General features: G+C 38.1%; 1 protein-coding gene across 3 annotated transcripts in view; it reads left to right on the forward strand.

Annotated features, from left to right (window-relative positions):
• The window catches only part of LOC126236198 (uncharacterized), a 316,623-nt gene that overhangs the window by 108,026 nt on the left and 192,030 nt on the right, over positions 1 to 16,567 (forward strand). For all 3 annotated transcript variants that reach the window (XM_049945307.1, XM_049945309.1, XM_049945308.1), the window contains exons 7-9: positions 1,732 to 1,955; positions 2,092 to 2,194; positions 3,528 to 3,655. In XM_049945307.1, coding sequence (XP_049801264.1) covers positions 1,732 to 1,955; positions 2,092 to 2,194; positions 3,528 to 3,655 — 455 coding nt within the window. The remainder of the gene's footprint in view (positions 1 to 1,731; positions 1,956 to 2,091; positions 2,195 to 3,527; positions 3,656 to 16,567) is intronic.

The following is a 16,567-nucleotide window of genomic DNA, read 5'->3' on the forward strand; positions in this document are numbered from 1 at the left end:
GTCACAACCAATACTACAAAATGACATGTCACATGCATCCTGCTGTTGTTACTCACTCCAACTCTGTTACTGATTATATATATTGCCTGCTAAAGACGATCCATGAAAGGACCATTTATGCTGGATCTCAACCATTGATGATATTCTACATCAATAGTATTGGACAATACTGCTACTGAGAATTATTTGTTATAAATTTTCAATATTTACCAATAAGGGATAATGCTATTTAGTACAGCACACTCTGCAATACAAAATAGGGATATCATTACTTGAAAAATTGAGAAGTTAATATATACCTCATTCGTAAGATACAAAATCTCAGAACTTCACAAACAAGAACCTTTAACTACCTCTCATCAATTGAAACTGAATTTCGTGGTATATCAGTCTCTCCTGCTGCTACACACTTCTGTCATATATTTCTTTCTTCTTAATTCTCTAGCCTTGTCTTTAGTATTTGTCTTATATTCTCTAGCCTTATCTTCAGTTCTCAAGCCTTGTCTTCAGTATTTGTCTTATACCCTCATCCTCAATGTCCTCTTTATCTTCCAATTTTGTTGTTTATTTTCATTCTAAAGTCATGTTATTTTTGTCTTTTGTGTACCTTTTATTATTTGTCTCTCCAGTTTTCTTTAGTGGTCTATGGCTGTTAATGGTGTAGCTTCTGGTTAAGTAAGTAAGTGCCAAAGATTGGTGTTCAGTTCTCAGTCAATCCTAGAATACTTTCTGTCACTCAGCACTGCTTTCTAATTGCACCATCGTTTGGAGTTCATGTTAAAGTGTAGGTTCACCTATAGCAGACTGGATAAGTCAATTAAAATGTCAGAATATGTCAGTGGCACATTCCCTTCAATTGGGGGGCTTACACTGACCGTTGAGTTGAGGGCAGTTTTAATTTTTATCTTTTAGTATCTCTAGACATATTTTTTCTTTGTCTCTCCTTCCTTTGTATTTGTTTAAAGTATTGCCCCTACCTGTGTATGTGATTTGCTCAGAACCTGCAATTTAAAGCATGAATATAGTAAAACAATCTTCCAACTTAATTTCACATAGTAACATGTTTGTAGGTTATAGCATACAAAAGCAGTTCATAATATTTGATTTTATCTCTTAAAATATTAGTTCGTTAGTTACTTAGTTACATGTTCTGTGGATCGTTTGTACAGTTAATTATAATGATGTGGAGTTGGTTATTTTATTTTTGTAGGTTATAGCATACAAAAGCAGTTCATAATATTTGATTTTATCTCTTAAAATATTAGTTAGTTAGTTACTTAGTTACATGTTCTGTGGATCATTTGTACAGTTAATTATAATGATGTGGAGTTAGTTATTTTATGCACACAGTAAACGATGCAAAGTCCAGATTATTGTTTACATTCACATTACACATTCATATGTAATATGTCTAAATGCCGATCATTTATAGTTTTTTTTAAAATTACTGTTGTGGTTAATAATACTAAACTATCAAATTTTACACATTACAAAATTAGAATTTCTTCTGTGGTATAGAAGAAGTGGTCAAGGAGAGACATTTTCATTTTGTATCTAAATTTAACCTTGCTGTTAAGTCAGACATTTTATATTACTTGGCTCATTGTATGTCCATGAATGTTCTCTACAATCGAATAATTTGTGTGGTTGATGTAATGAACAAATGACTGAAAGCATATCTGTACAATGTAGATCAGTAATAATTGCCTTGGATCTTTGTTTCTTCTATAGGTGTGTATCGCAGAAGAGAGGATATTGAAGTATTTATCGACATTTCAAATGTTGAAGAACTTAAGTCACATTCAGTAACAACTAATGTTACAGTTGGTGGTAATGTGACTCTTAATGAAGCTATGGCTCTGTTTCATGATCTTGCAAACACTCAGAAAGGTTTTAAATACCTGAAAATGATTGCTGAGCACATAGACTTGGTAGCTAATATACCAGTAAGAAATGTAAGTAAAATATGTAGATTTTTATTGTTGTTGAGTAAATTTTTGAGCATGGACAAAGTTTCTTTAATGTATGTTGTTTCATTATTGAAATTATGTTTGTAACTAGTGACTGACGTGTGTTTATTTATTCTTTCAGATAGGGACCATTGCTGGAAATTTGTGTGTTAAACAGCAGCACAATGAATTCCCATCAGATATCTTTATCATTCTGGAGACTGTGGGTGCTAGTCTGTGTATAAGTAAGCAAAGTAGTTTTTACTTTGTTATGAGCTTACTGTTTGGAATTGATGGTGAAGACTATACTCGACTGACAGTCTGTTATTACAGTAGAAATAGTTCAACAGCTGTGATGTTTCCCTACCCGGTTTGGTCATCTGGATCTTGTTGCATTGATCTATCTGAATACATTTCTCACAGGTTGTTTGATTGATGGTCATGACAAATATTGTTTTTAAGTGGTCTCTTCCTCATTTTATTACCACCTTAAATGTTGCAATCACCAGTTCGGGTGGACATAACTCTGGTAACACGGGTAGGGAAATTCCACTCTCTTATAAATTCACTCCTTGAATTTTATATTTTTAATGATGGAACAACACTTAAACTCAGTAATCATAATAAGCAGCGGCATGAACACAAAGACAGTGCACTTGGAAAAATTTCCCATACAATCAGGTTGATGAAATCACATTTAGTAAACAGTTCATAACACCAGTTCAGATGTTAAGTGTCAAATAGCTGTTTCTGTAAGTTTTAACACAAGGTGTTACACATTTTACATGTAATCATAGTCTTTACTTTATGAACTCAATACATGATGTTGCGTAAGTGTTTACTGGAAACAAACAGCATAAGAACTATATACATATGAATCTAATGATTAATGAGTGCAGATTTTAACATGAGCATTTTAGAAAGAGGTATTAGCAATACTGTGAATAAGCACAGGTTTTCACAAATAGGTTGCACATACAACACTGACAAATAGGACACCCGGAAAGATGTTTATTTTTATTCAATGATGGCATATGCCACCTGAGGGATAGTAAAAGTACTTTACTTTTTTACAAATAACTGCTCAATTTCATGTTACAAGATTCTTAATTACTTCATTTTTCCAAGTTTTCTGACCATCTGGTTTGGATATGAAATTTTAATTGTCCTAGTGCATCATCTTTACTAAAGAATATGTGCTATTGAAAGATTCATAATGTACTTCTTCTTTTGCCTAATGATGAGATAGGTGATTTAGCACTAAAGTGTTTGCCAGGACACTGAAAGATCATGCGATCGAATCCCAGTCAGACAACTGACTTTTTAGTCTGGGTTTTAACCTAGCATTCACCACTCAATGATGTGGATATTCACCAGAAATGACATATGGCTCAGGTCCCATGTTAAACTATAGATCCCCTTTTCTCAGTTGTATAACTGGGGTAAGTTAGGGACGCTCAATTTGCTGAAATGGCGTCCAATTGAAAGACTAGCACGAGGCCATTGAACCACACAAAATTATCAGTATTATTATTATTATTATTTTGCCTAATCAAGATGAGTATTTTTGCATTTCAGTTGATAAAGCTGGTGTGGAGACTGTTTTGAACCCTCCTGAGTTTCTCAAGTTTGATATGACTCATAAAATAATCAAAAGCATTATTTTGATACCATATGATGATGACACGTATATTAGAACATACAAGGTAATTATGTTTGTTTAAACATCTTTCAAGCTGCTAAATAACTTTTTTCCCTATAGAAATACTGAATCAGATAAAAAGAACACACTTTAGAGGAACTGGTCGGTATACTTTCTTCCTTTTTTTGAATACTGAACTAGGAATTTTCTATGGGATCTCACATATTACATGAATAACAATAACTTGCATTGTAGTTAACAGTTGTTATTTTCATTTTGTTTGATAATTTACTTGTTGTTATAGACAGAGCAAGGTGAAATTGGCTGATTGTACATTTAACATAAAATGTCTGAGAAAAAAAGTGAAGCACCCAGCAGAGCAGATGGAAACAAAATGAAACCATATGGAGTGAGAGGTTATGTGATGCTGTTTCAATGCTTACAGTATCAAGTCAAATTTATAAATAACTTGGAAGTACGAGTCCACTTATCAGTACAATTTTGTATTCCATCTGGACTTGGTGCATACACTGATTCAGTTGTCAAGGACATCTTAAAGCAGCTGTATCCTCTCCTGAGGCACGTTGTCCCGCACCTGTTGTAACTGGTCCTTGATATCCTGGACACTGGCACTAGGACCGAGTTGACATTCAAGCTGGTCCCAAATATGTTCTACAGAGGGCGGATCTAGGGATCTTGTTGGTTAAGGTAATACCTCAACATCATGCAGGCAGTTCATAGAGACGTGTGTCGTATGTGAACTAGCTTTGTTCTGCTGAAAAACGGCACCATGATACTGTCACATAAAAGGTAACACATCATAACTTAGGATGACATGCACTGTTGTGGGGAGTCCATCACTTGTACCTGGATGGCAGGCATAATGGGAAGGGTTTGTGATGTGTTTGGTGCACCTTCCTTGTGGTGGTCAGACATGACCTTGACAATGAAAATGCGTGTCCCCATATTCCTGTGCACTCCAGCATTGGCCCATTGTCACTTCTGGATGCCCCACAAATATGAATATTGCATGTTTCAACCAGTTGGCCAAATGGAGCCTCAAAATGAGTTCTCTTTAAAAATCAACCAGGTTCTGATAATGTTGTGTCACATGAGTGTGTGGTGTCTCCATGTCGTTAAGAGTGATGACTCAACATCTGACTCTGTTAATGCCCCTTATATACCCTACCGAGCCTGCTAACAACATTAAACATGAACAACAGTAATGTTCTCTTGTGGCCATTCTTTCTGTCACAGAAAATTATAACTCTGATCATTTCAATATCTGCCAATGATGTGTACATTTGAAAAGTTATGTTGATAGCTGACCATGTCTTCTCGGTGCTTCACGTTTTTGGTCAGGCAGTGTATTTTGTAATTGATGTATTTCTGTTATTAGTATTCCTATATGAAGTCAGAATAACTTATTAATATTAGGTTGGCGCATAAGCTCATAGTGTTTTGGTTTTCCTAATTGGTATTCTCGTTGCTAAGGGTTTATTTATCAATTATCATTTTTTATTTATAGTTAACTTTTACTGTTTGAGTGTACATATTGTAATTTTTATCATTTGGAGCTGTTGAGTGGAGCTGTGGATGCTAGAAAAAGTAGTGTCACCAACTTATTTATATTTGGTTGGTTCATAAGTTCATAGTGTTTTTGTTTTACATGTCGCCATTCCACTTGCTATAGGTTTATTTATCAATCGTCTTTTTTTTAAATTTTTAGTTTACTGTTGCTGTTTGAGTTTACATATTCTCATTCTTGTAATTTGGAAATAGTAAGTGAAGCTGTGGGTGTTAGAAAATGGAGTGCTGAGTGAAGAAATCAGAACATTTCTGACATATTCTTCTGTTTGAGTGCAATAGAGGGGTAGTAGCAGTTGAGGCAGTCAGAAACATTTCTGCCATGCAAGAGGATAATGCCACTGGACAGAGCATGGCGAGAAAATGGTTTTCTTGTTGTAAGGAGGAGTGTTTTGAAATTAGTGACTCTCCACATTCGGGAAGACCTTCTTCGTTTGATGAATATTGTTTAAGTGCATTCATCCACAATGAGCCACATCATTATTCTCAAGAACTGGGAAATGTGATGAACTGTCATCACTCCATCATAGTGCAACATTTACATGCAATTGGGAACATTGAAAAATTGGGTGTATGGGTACCGCGTGCTGTAAGCCACCATCACAAAAATCGGTGGGTGGCCATATGTATATCTCTGCTTGCTTGTCATCAGTTGGCTCATAAACAACACTGGCAATTTCTATCAAGTATCCTACTGATGATGAGAAATGGTGTCTTTATGCTAACACAAGGAAAAGAAAGGAGTGATTGAGCTCAAACAAAGCAGCAACTCCCCGTACAAAGACCTGCACACATCCCTGAAAGATAATGTTATGCATCTCATGGAACAGTGATTGTGTGATGTACTTTGAATGGCTTCCCCAAGATATAACCATCACTAGTGACATTTATTGCCAACATCTGAAGACATCTTGCAAATGCTGTAGAAGAACAATGACTAAGAAGACTGCATGAAGTGATGCTACTCCATTATAACACCTGCCAACACTCTGCTAGAGTGACAAAAAACAATATACATGAGTTGGCGTGGGAAGTCATTCCACACCCCACCTTATGCACCTAATCTTGTGCCCTCAGATTTTCACCTTTTCCACTTTCTCTCAAACAACCTTCAAGGAATATCCTTTCTGGATGAAAATGTGCTCTAAACATGGCTTGATGAGTTCTTTGTCTCAAAACCATGTGATGTCTGCGGTTGTGATACCAAAAAGTTACCCCACTGTTGGTAGATTGTTGTAAATAGTGAAGGAGAATATATTATTGATGACTAAAGCCTCTGATATGTATATCTGTTGTGTTTATGAATCTCATGGAAAAATGCTACAAACCTATACACCAACCTAATACTTTTGAGATTATCAACAGGATGTGTCAGTTAATTTCTCTTAACAATTTTCCAATATACCCAAATAGTTTCAAAGGCATTAAGGTTTCCTGTCATTCGGGTCCCCCCCCCCCTCCCCCCCTTGACCATCTCCTCCTGCTTGTATCACTCTGTTGATACAATATGATAAGACTCCTACTTATGCATACATTGTATGAAAGTTTATTTGAACCATTTTTGGCCCTGTTATTTGTAGTTTTTGGTACCTACTTAGAAAAGAGTCAAACATTTGACTAAGCTGTCCCAAAATTAAAACTGAATTAAATCAGACAAAATAAAATATAAAATTGGACAAAACAATACAAAATCCCACTTGATAGAGAATGGGGTTGCTATTGGTCTGCTAAACAGCTTGAATAATCTTGGAAATCTGTGTATATAAATTCTGGATTATCTCAATGGTATTTCATAAAGTTTCTCACAAAGAAACTTTCCCAATTCCCTGACAGATTTTCAAAGAGAGTAACAGACCCTTAATTGTTTTCTCCATACAGACTGTAATTTCATAAGCAAAAGTTATAAGTATGGATTGCTTACACTGCTGTAATATCACCATTAGTGTGGTTACTATGCCTTGTAGTGACTGAACTGCACTTTTCTCTCAGTGCAGTGTAGTGCAGTGTCAGTTGTGTTGTGTGCACTTTTGTTTTAATTATTATTGTGATGCAGCTGTCGAACAGCCTTCCATGCCAGCCACAAAGGGTGCTGTCATCAGCAGCAAATTACTCTGTACCATCATGGAGTTTTGATGTTGAAATATGTGTTCCATTGTGTATTCTTTGATGGCTACCATTAAATAGTTTCAAGCTGAAGGATACATTTTGTCATTTCAGAAGATTGCGTATCGCCAAGTTATTTACTATAGTTTCCAGTGAGAAATCCCATTCATTAAGGAACATAATGGAAAGACAGTTCACACCGCAGATATCCAATTCCTTGCACATCAGAATAGATGACAGATTGATTGGTGGATGATGACTAATTCAGTATGACCACAGCTTATATTTCTAACAGCTGTTAAAGTAAAAAGAAACTTGATAAATACAGTTTGTACGAGCAAACCACAGAACTACTGAATACCTTAAGAAATCTTTGTTTAAAATGCAAATGTTGTTAGACATAGGAGTTGTAAAAATAAAAAAAAAAGCTGGACTGTTTTCCTCATTTTTATTCCATGTTGCATTTGGTGTTGTATTCTGGAGTAACTCATCAAGCCAAACTTTAGTCTTTCAAGTCCTACAGTATGTAATCTGTGTTACTAGTCATGTACCTCCTTCTTAAATCTGTTGTGTTGACTCATACACATCCTTTTTCTTCTTTTCCCTTTCAACTTTATTCCAGTCTTGACTATCTGACCTTTGTACTTTTTATCGTCTTGAGAACCTTTACATAGGCAGCCATATTACTGGGCACTGCACCACCAGGAATGACAGTAAATTACTAAATTTTATGTATTGTTTGTATACGATATAATAGAGAGAAAACATTTTTAAATTTCTAGGTGATTTAGGATACACAAGATGAAATGCTAGTTCACAGAGCTGGCACCTCTGGCAGAAACTATAGCTCCAAATTGACTTGATATTGAGTTAAACTGACCTTGGATGACAGAGGGGTGTGACACTTAATGCTGCATCATTCTATCCCAGAATTCATCAGTTGTAATGGCTGATGAGAGGCGACATGCCAGTCTCTCACTACCTATGGACAAATGTTTTCATTGGGTGAAAGAGCTGGATAATGTGCTGAAAAGGGGAGAAGTCATACAACCACAATACTGAGACAGGTCAGGATAGCATGAGAAAAGTATGATTACAGGCAGACTAAGTGCTCAGTTTGTATGACAGTGAAAATGCAGTCTGGCAACATTCTTCCTTCTCAGTGCCTCCACACATGTATATACCCACTGTTATGCTAAATGGAAATCAGAACATGTCAGTGCCTCTCCTTTGTCCAGTCTGGTTATTGGGAACACCACTGTTGGCATGTCTCTCTCTGCTGATACATCAAGGGAATCTGCAACAATGGTTGCTGTGCTGACAGTATATGATGTTTCAGATGTCATCACACTGGCCATGTGGGTACTTGTGTAACTGCAAAGAAGCCTCTTTCTTGACCTGTGGTACATGATGTTGCTGTACGATGCTATGTGGCCAAGTGAACAGTATGTCTGTCCTCACGACAGTGAGTCCACTGACATCATAAGGGGCACTAAATATGGTCCTCCTATTTGTTCATATTTACATGATAGATATAGAATCACAAGCAGCAGTATTATGGAATGATAAACCACTGTCTCATTTGGGCATGATTCTGTCAAATTTTGACATATGCTGATATCTCCTTTTTACTTGAGGCATAACACAGTAGTCTTACAACCAACATTAACATACAATTTATGAATGAATAACCCACCGTGTCATTTTCCATTATGTATAGAATGTTAGATGGCATTACTCATACCTACCATGTACGATTGCGCAAAAATGCTCATCATTTCAACATTGTTGTTGTTGTTGTTGTTGTTGTTGTTATGATGGTCTCCAGTCCAGACACTGTTTTGATGCAGCTTTCCATACTACTCTATCTCATGCAAGCCTCTTCATCTCCAAATAACTACTGCAACCTACACCTTTCTGAACCTGCTTAGTCTATTCATCTTTTGGTCTCCCTCTACAATTTTTACCCTCCACACTTACCTCCAATACTAAATTGGTGATCTCTTGGTGCCTCAGAATGTGTCCTACCAACTGATCCCTTCTTCTAGGCAAGTTGAGCCACAAATTCGGCTTCTCCCCCCCCCCCCCCCCCCCCCCATCTAATCTTCAGCATTCTTCTGTAGCACCACATTTCGAAAGCTTCTGTTCTCTTCTTGTCTAAACTATTTATTGTCCGTGTTTCACTTCCATACATGGCTACACTCCATACAAATACTTTCAGAAACGTGTTACTGACACTTAAATCTATACTCGATGTTAACAAATTTCTCTTCTTCAGAAACACTCTCCTTGCCATAGCCAATCTACATTTTATATCCTCTCTATGTCGACCATCATCAGTTATTTTGCTCCCCGAATAGCAAAACTCTTCTACTACTTTAAGTGTCTCATTTCCTGATCTAATTCTCTCAGCATCACCTGATTTAACTTGACTACATTCCATTATCCTCATTTTGCTTTTGTTGATTTTTATCTTATATCCGCCTTTCAAGACACTGTCCATTCCGTTCAACTGCTCTTCCAGGTCTTTTGTTGTCTCAGACAGAATTACAATGTTGCCAGCAAACCTCAAAGCTTTTATCTCTTCTCCACGAATTTTAATTCCTACTCCAAATTTTTCTTTTGTTTCCTTCAGTGCTTGCTCAACATACAGATTGAATAACGCCAGGGATAGGCTACAACTGTGTCTCCCTCCCTTCTCAATCACTGCTTCCCTTTTGTGCCCCTTGATTCTTATAACCGCCATCTGATTTATGTAGAAATTGTAAATTTTACCCCTGTCACCTGCAGAATTTGGAAGAGAGTATTCCAGTCAACATGTCAAAAGCTTATCACTTCCATATCCAGCCATATAGTATACTTCATATTAGTAAACTTAATCACCACTCAGATTAGGTCTTAGTCCAGTTCTTACTTGTGGGCTGCTGGCTACGAGGCAGCATGATGAGCAAGCTCTGGTCATGAGACATGTGATAAGCATCTCATCAATCCCTCCAGCCATTATCGCCAGTAGATGAATTGCAATGATACCACAGATTTTTTTATTCAAGCAGCCCCTCATTTGGCATCATGAGGCTAAGGGACCCTGTTCCAGACCTCCCTACCTCAGAAAAATTAGAAGAGGTACCTAGAATCAAACCCCACATCCTTTCATACTGAATGCCTTTACACTAACCTTTCAGCTACAGAGGCTGTCCTTCACTCTAATTTGACATTCAGTGCATGCCGTATTCATGATGTTGTAGTTTTAATTGCCAGTAGTATATTTCCATTTCTCCCACTCATTAATTTGACAGTATCTAAAGTAAAATACCTACTTTTCAGAAGCTGTGAACTCTTACCTAGGGATGTATCTGTGTTACCATTATTGTCCTATAACCTACATGATTTTCATCATCAGTTTTCTGCTATATTAGCAGGTCTTTTGCCTCTCCAATTTCTGCGATCCATTGCTTCCTTCTTAAGGCTGCTGTATGTTGTACCATCCATCACATCATCCAGTATCTGAAATCTCTTCCTTCCGCACTTCCTTTTCCCTTGTACATAACCTTCTAAAACAGATTTTATCAGTCTGTCATTCTTTCTTAATATGTGCCTAATGCAGTTTCTTTTTCTTCTTTTTATTACATCTAGTAACTGTTTCTTCTCTCCCACTCGTCTCAGTACCTCTTCATTTTTTACTCTGTCCATCCAACTTATTCTTTCCATCCTCCACCATGTCCACATCTCAAAAGCCTCCAGCCTTTCTCTGTCTTTCTTCCTTAAAGTCCATGTTTCAGCGCCATATAGAAGAACACTCCATACAAGATATTTTGTGAGTCTCTTTCTGAGTTCTCTGTCCAGACCACTGCAGAAAATTCTCCTTTTCTTATAAAATGTCTCTTTTGCCATTGCTATCTTCGTTTTAATTTCTGTGGTGCACTTCCAGTCAGTGTCTATCGTATTTCCAAGATACCTAAAATTTTGCATCTGTTCTAGTATTTCTCCATTCAGCACAATTTTTATTTCTTTATTTCCTCCTAGTGCCAATACTTTTGTTTTCTTTGTGTTAATTTTCATTCCATAATTTTTTCTGTTAGCTTCAATGGTGTCCACCAAATCCTGTAATTCCTTATTCCTCTGTGGCTAGAAGGACTATGCCATCAGCAAACCTCAAACACCCTCCTCTTCTTCCTCCAGTTTCTACTCCTTTGTCATCTAATGAGCATTGGTCAATCATATTTTCCAAGTAGAGGTTGAAAAGCGTAGGTGATAGACAGCATCCTTGTCTTGCTCCTTTTCCTAGTCCGATCCAGTTTGTATGTCTCCTAAAATAACTTGGACTTTCATTGTTGATCTCTGTTTCATTAATTTCATTATAATCACACTGTTTACCCTTGACTGCCGAATAAAGCAATTTAGTCAATAACAATGTGGTAACTCCAAGATTAAAAACAGCTAAAGTTTAGTTTTAGTAGTCACAGTAAGTTATTACTCATTGCATGTGTGAAACATATCCATTGGTGTCAGCATCCATAGAAGTATTGATATCAAAGAAAAATGTTTATTAACAATCTTTCTATAATCAAACAATGGAAAGTCAAGGTTTTGTGCACAGAGGCAGTGCCCACATTTGTGTGACTTGGTGTTGTATGAATGTGTGAGAATTTTATATTGCTGAAGAAGGATGTAGTCTGAAATGTGAAATACACTGATGGAAAAAAAAATTACAAAACCAAGAAGCAGTTTTGTGACATAAGCAAATATTGGTAAGTGTGTTTGTACACCTGAAAGATGATGTCTGCTCAGATTTTGTGTCAGTTGCATAGTAGTGCCACTATGAGGATATAAATCAGGTTTGCTTTAAATACATGCTGTAATGGCCATGCGCAATAGTTGCCTTTGAGATTGGACATGGTGGGTCGAAGTTAGTCAAGAGTACCTTTAAGGTGACAAAAACATCATTATCAACATCTCACCAGGTTCAATGAGTTCATATAATAGGGCTATGAAAAGTTGGATATTCCTTCTGTGATATTACACAGAGAATCGACATGAATGTAGCCATTGTACATGATTGCTGGCAGAGAATGTATGGTTGCAGGAAGACCAGGCTCGAGATGACCAAATGGCACTATCAAGAGGGAAGACCATCATGTTTGGCATATGGCACTCTCACGTCATACTGCATCTGTTGTTGTGGTCTTCAGTCCTGAGACTGGTTTGATGCAGCTCTCCATGCTACTCTATCCTGTGCAAGCTTCTTCATCTCCCAGTACCTACTGCAACCTACATCCTTCTGAATCTGCTTAGTGTATTCATCTCTTGGTCTCCCTCTACGATTTTTACCCTCCACGCTGCCCTCCAATGCTAAATTTGTGATCCCTTGATGCCTCAAAACATGTCCTACCAACCGATCCCTTCTTCTAGTCAAGTTGTGCCACAAACTTCTCTTCTCCCCAATCCTATTCAATACCTCCTCATTAGTTACGTGATCTACCCACCTTATCTTCAGCATTCTTCTGTAGCACCACATTTCGAAAGCTTCTATTCTCTTCTTGTCCAAACTGGTTATCGTCCATGTTTCACTTCCATACATGGCTACACTCCATACAAATACTTTCAGAAACGACTACCTGACACTTAAATCTATACTCGATGTTAACAAATTTCTCTTCTTGAGAAACGATTTCCTTGCCATTGCCAGTCTACATTTTATATCCTTTCTACTTCGACCATCATCAGTTAATTTACTCCCTAAATAGCAAAACTCCTTTACTACTTTAAGTGTCTCATTTCCTAATCTAATCCCCTCAGCATCACCCGATTTAATTTGACTACATTCCATTATCCTCGCTTTGCTTTTGTTGATGTTCATCTTATATCCTCCTTTCAAGACACTGTCCATTCCGTTCTACTGCTCTTCCAAGTCCTTTGCTGTCTCTGACAGAATTACAATGTCATCGGCGAACCTCAAAGTTTTTACTTCTTCTCCATGAATTTTAATACCTACTCCGAATTTTTCTTTTGTTTCCTTTACTGCTTGCTCAATATACAGATTGAATAACATTGGGGAGAGGCTACAACACTGTCTCACTCCTTTCCCAACCACTGCTTCCCTTTCATGCCCCTCGACTCTTATAACTGCCATCTGGTTTCTGTACAAATTGTAAATAGCCTTTTGCTCCCTGTATTTTACCCCTGCTACCTTTACAATTTGAAAGAGAGTATTCCAGTCAACATCGTCAAAAGCTTTCTCTAAGTCTACAAATGCTAGAAACGTAGGTTTGCCTTTCCTTAATCTTTCTTCTAAGATAAGTCGTAAGGTCAGTATTGCCTCACGTGTTCCAACATTTCTACGGAATCCAAACTGATCTTCTCCGAGGTCCGCTTCTACCAGTTTTTCCATTCGTCTGTAAAGAATTCGCGTTAGTATTTTGCAGCTGTGACTTATTAAACTGATAGTTCGGTAATTTTCACATCTGTCAACACCTGCTTTCTTTGGTATTGGAATTATTATATTCTTCTTGAAGTCTGTGGGTATTTCGCCTGTCTCATACATCTTGCTCACCAGATGGTAGAGTTTTGTCATGACTGGCTCTCCCAAGGCCATCAGTAGTTCTAATGGAATGTTGTCTACTCCCGGGGCCTTGTTTCGACTCAGGTCTTTCAGTGCTCTGTCAAACTCTTCACGCAGTATCTTACCTCCGATTTCATCTTCATCTACATCCTCTTCCATTTCCATAATACTGTCCTCAAGTACATCACCCTTGTATAAACCCTCTATATACTCCTTCCACCTTTCTGCCTTCCCTTCTTTGCTTAGAACTGGGTTGCCATCTGAGCTCTTGATATGCATACAAGTGGTTCTCTTCTCTCCAAAGGTCTCTTTAATTTTCCTGTAGGCCATATCTATCTTACCCCTAGTGAGACAAGCCTCTACATCCTTACATTTGTCCTCTAGTCATCCCTGCTTAGCCATTTTGCACTTTCTGTCGATCTCATTTTTGAGACGTTTGTATTCCCTTTTGCCTGTTTCATTTACTGCATTTTTATATTTTCTCCTTTCATCAATTAAATTCAATATTTCTTCTGTTACCCAAGGATTTCTATTAGCCCTCGTCTTTTTACTTACTTGATCCTCTGCTGCCTTCACTACTTCATCCCTCAGAGCTACCCATTCTTCTTCTACTGTATTTCTTTCCCCCATTCCTGTCAATTGTTCCCTTATGCTCTCCCTGAAACTCTGTACAACCTCTGGTTCTTTCAGTTTATCCAGGTACCATCTCCTTAAATTCCCACCTTTTTGCAGTTTCATCAGTTTCAATCTGCAGTTCATAACCAATAGATTGTGGTCAGAATCCACATCTGCCCCTGGAAATGTCTTACAATTTAAAACCTGGTTCCTAAATCTCTGTCTTACCATTATATAATCTATCTGATACCTGTTAGTATCTCCAGGATTCTTCCAGGTATACAACCTTCTTTTATGATTTATTGAACCAAGTGTTAGCTATGATTAAGTTATGCTCTGTGCAAAATTCTACAAGGCGGCTTCCTCTTTCATTTCTTCCCCCCAATCCATATTCACCTACTATGTTTCCTTCTCTCCCTTTTCCTACTGACAAATTCCAGTCACCCATGACTATTAAATTTTCGTCTCCCTTCACTACCTGAATAATTTCTTTTATCTCGTCATACATTTCATCAATTTCTTCATCATCTGCAGAGCTAGTTGGCACATAAACTTGTACTACTGTAGTAGGCATGGGCTTTGTGTCTATCTTGGCCACAATAATGCGTTCACTATGCTGTTTGTAGTAGCTAACCCACACTCCTATTTTTTTATTCATTATTAAACCTACTCCTGCATTACCCCTATTTGATTTTGTATTTATAACCCTGTAATCACCTGACCAAAAGTCTTGTTCCTCCTGCCACCGAACTTCACTAATTCCCACTATATCTAACTTTAACCTATCCATTTCCCTTTTTAAATTTTCTAACCTACCTGCCCGATTAAGGGATCTGACATTCCACGCTCCGATCCGTAGAATGCCAGTTTTCTTTCTCCTGATAACGACGTCCTCTTGAGTAGTCCCCGCCCAGAGATCTGAATGGGGGACTATTTTACCTCCGGAATATTTTACCCAAGAGGACGCCATCATCATTTAATCATACAGTAAAGCTGCATGTCCTCGGGAAAAATTACGGCTTTAGTTTCCCCTTGCTTTCAGCCATTCGCAGTACCAGCACAGCAAGGCCCTTTTGGTTAATGTTACAAGGCCAGATCAGTCAATCATCCAGACTGTTGCCCCTGCAACTACTGAAAAGGCTGCTGCCCCTCTTCAGGAACCACATGTTTGTCTGTCCTCTCAACAGATACCCCTCCATTGTGGTTGCACCTACGGTACAGCCATCTGTATCGCTGAGGCACGCAAGCCTCCCCACCAACGGCAAGGTCCATGGTTCATGGGGGAAGATACTGCATCTGCAGCAGCAATTTGAGCAGTAGTTGGCACCACAGTGACACAATGAACTGTTACAAATTGGGTACTTCAAGGACATCTACAAAGCTTACGCCCTGTGTCATTCATTCCAATGACCCCAAAACACCACCATTTGTGACTTCAGTGGTGTCAAGCAAGAGTTCTTTGGAGGGCAGGGTGGAGGTCTGTTGTGTTTTCTGATGAAAGCTGATTCTCTGATTCTGCCTGAGTGCCAGTGATGGCCATGTGCTGATTAGAAGGAAGCCAGTTTGAGGGCCTGCAACCAATCTGTCTGTGTGCTAGACACATTGGGCTTACACCTGGGGCTATGGTGTGTGATGTGATTTACTATGACAGCAGGAGCACTCTTGTGGTTATCCCATGAACCCTGACTGCAAATTTGTTTCTTCAGTCTAGTGATTTGAACTGTTGTGCTAGCATTTGAGAACAGCATTCCAGGGGTGTTTTCCAGCTGGATAATGCTCATCCACAAACTGCTGTTGTAACCCAGCATGCTATACAGAGTGTTGACATGTTGCCTTGGCCTGCTCAATCACCAGGTCGGTCTCCAATCGAGCACATATGTGACCTCAATGGATGACAACTCCAGCATCACCCACAAACAGCATTAACCTTCCCTGTATTGACCAACCAAGTGCAACAGGCATGGGACTTCATCCCACAAACTGACATTCAATATCTGTGCAACAGAATATATTCACATTTGCAAGCTGGCATTCAACATTCTGGTGGTTACACCAGTTATTAATGTACCATCATTTCACATTTGCAGAAGCTTATTTCGTACTTACATTAAC

This window comes from Schistocerca nitens, chromosome 2 (assembly GCF_023898315.1).
Source record: "Schistocerca nitens isolate TAMUIC-IGC-003100 chromosome 2, iqSchNite1.1, whole genome shotgun sequence".
Taxonomy (NCBI): Eukaryota; Metazoa; Arthropoda; class Insecta; order Orthoptera; family Acrididae; genus Schistocerca; species Schistocerca nitens.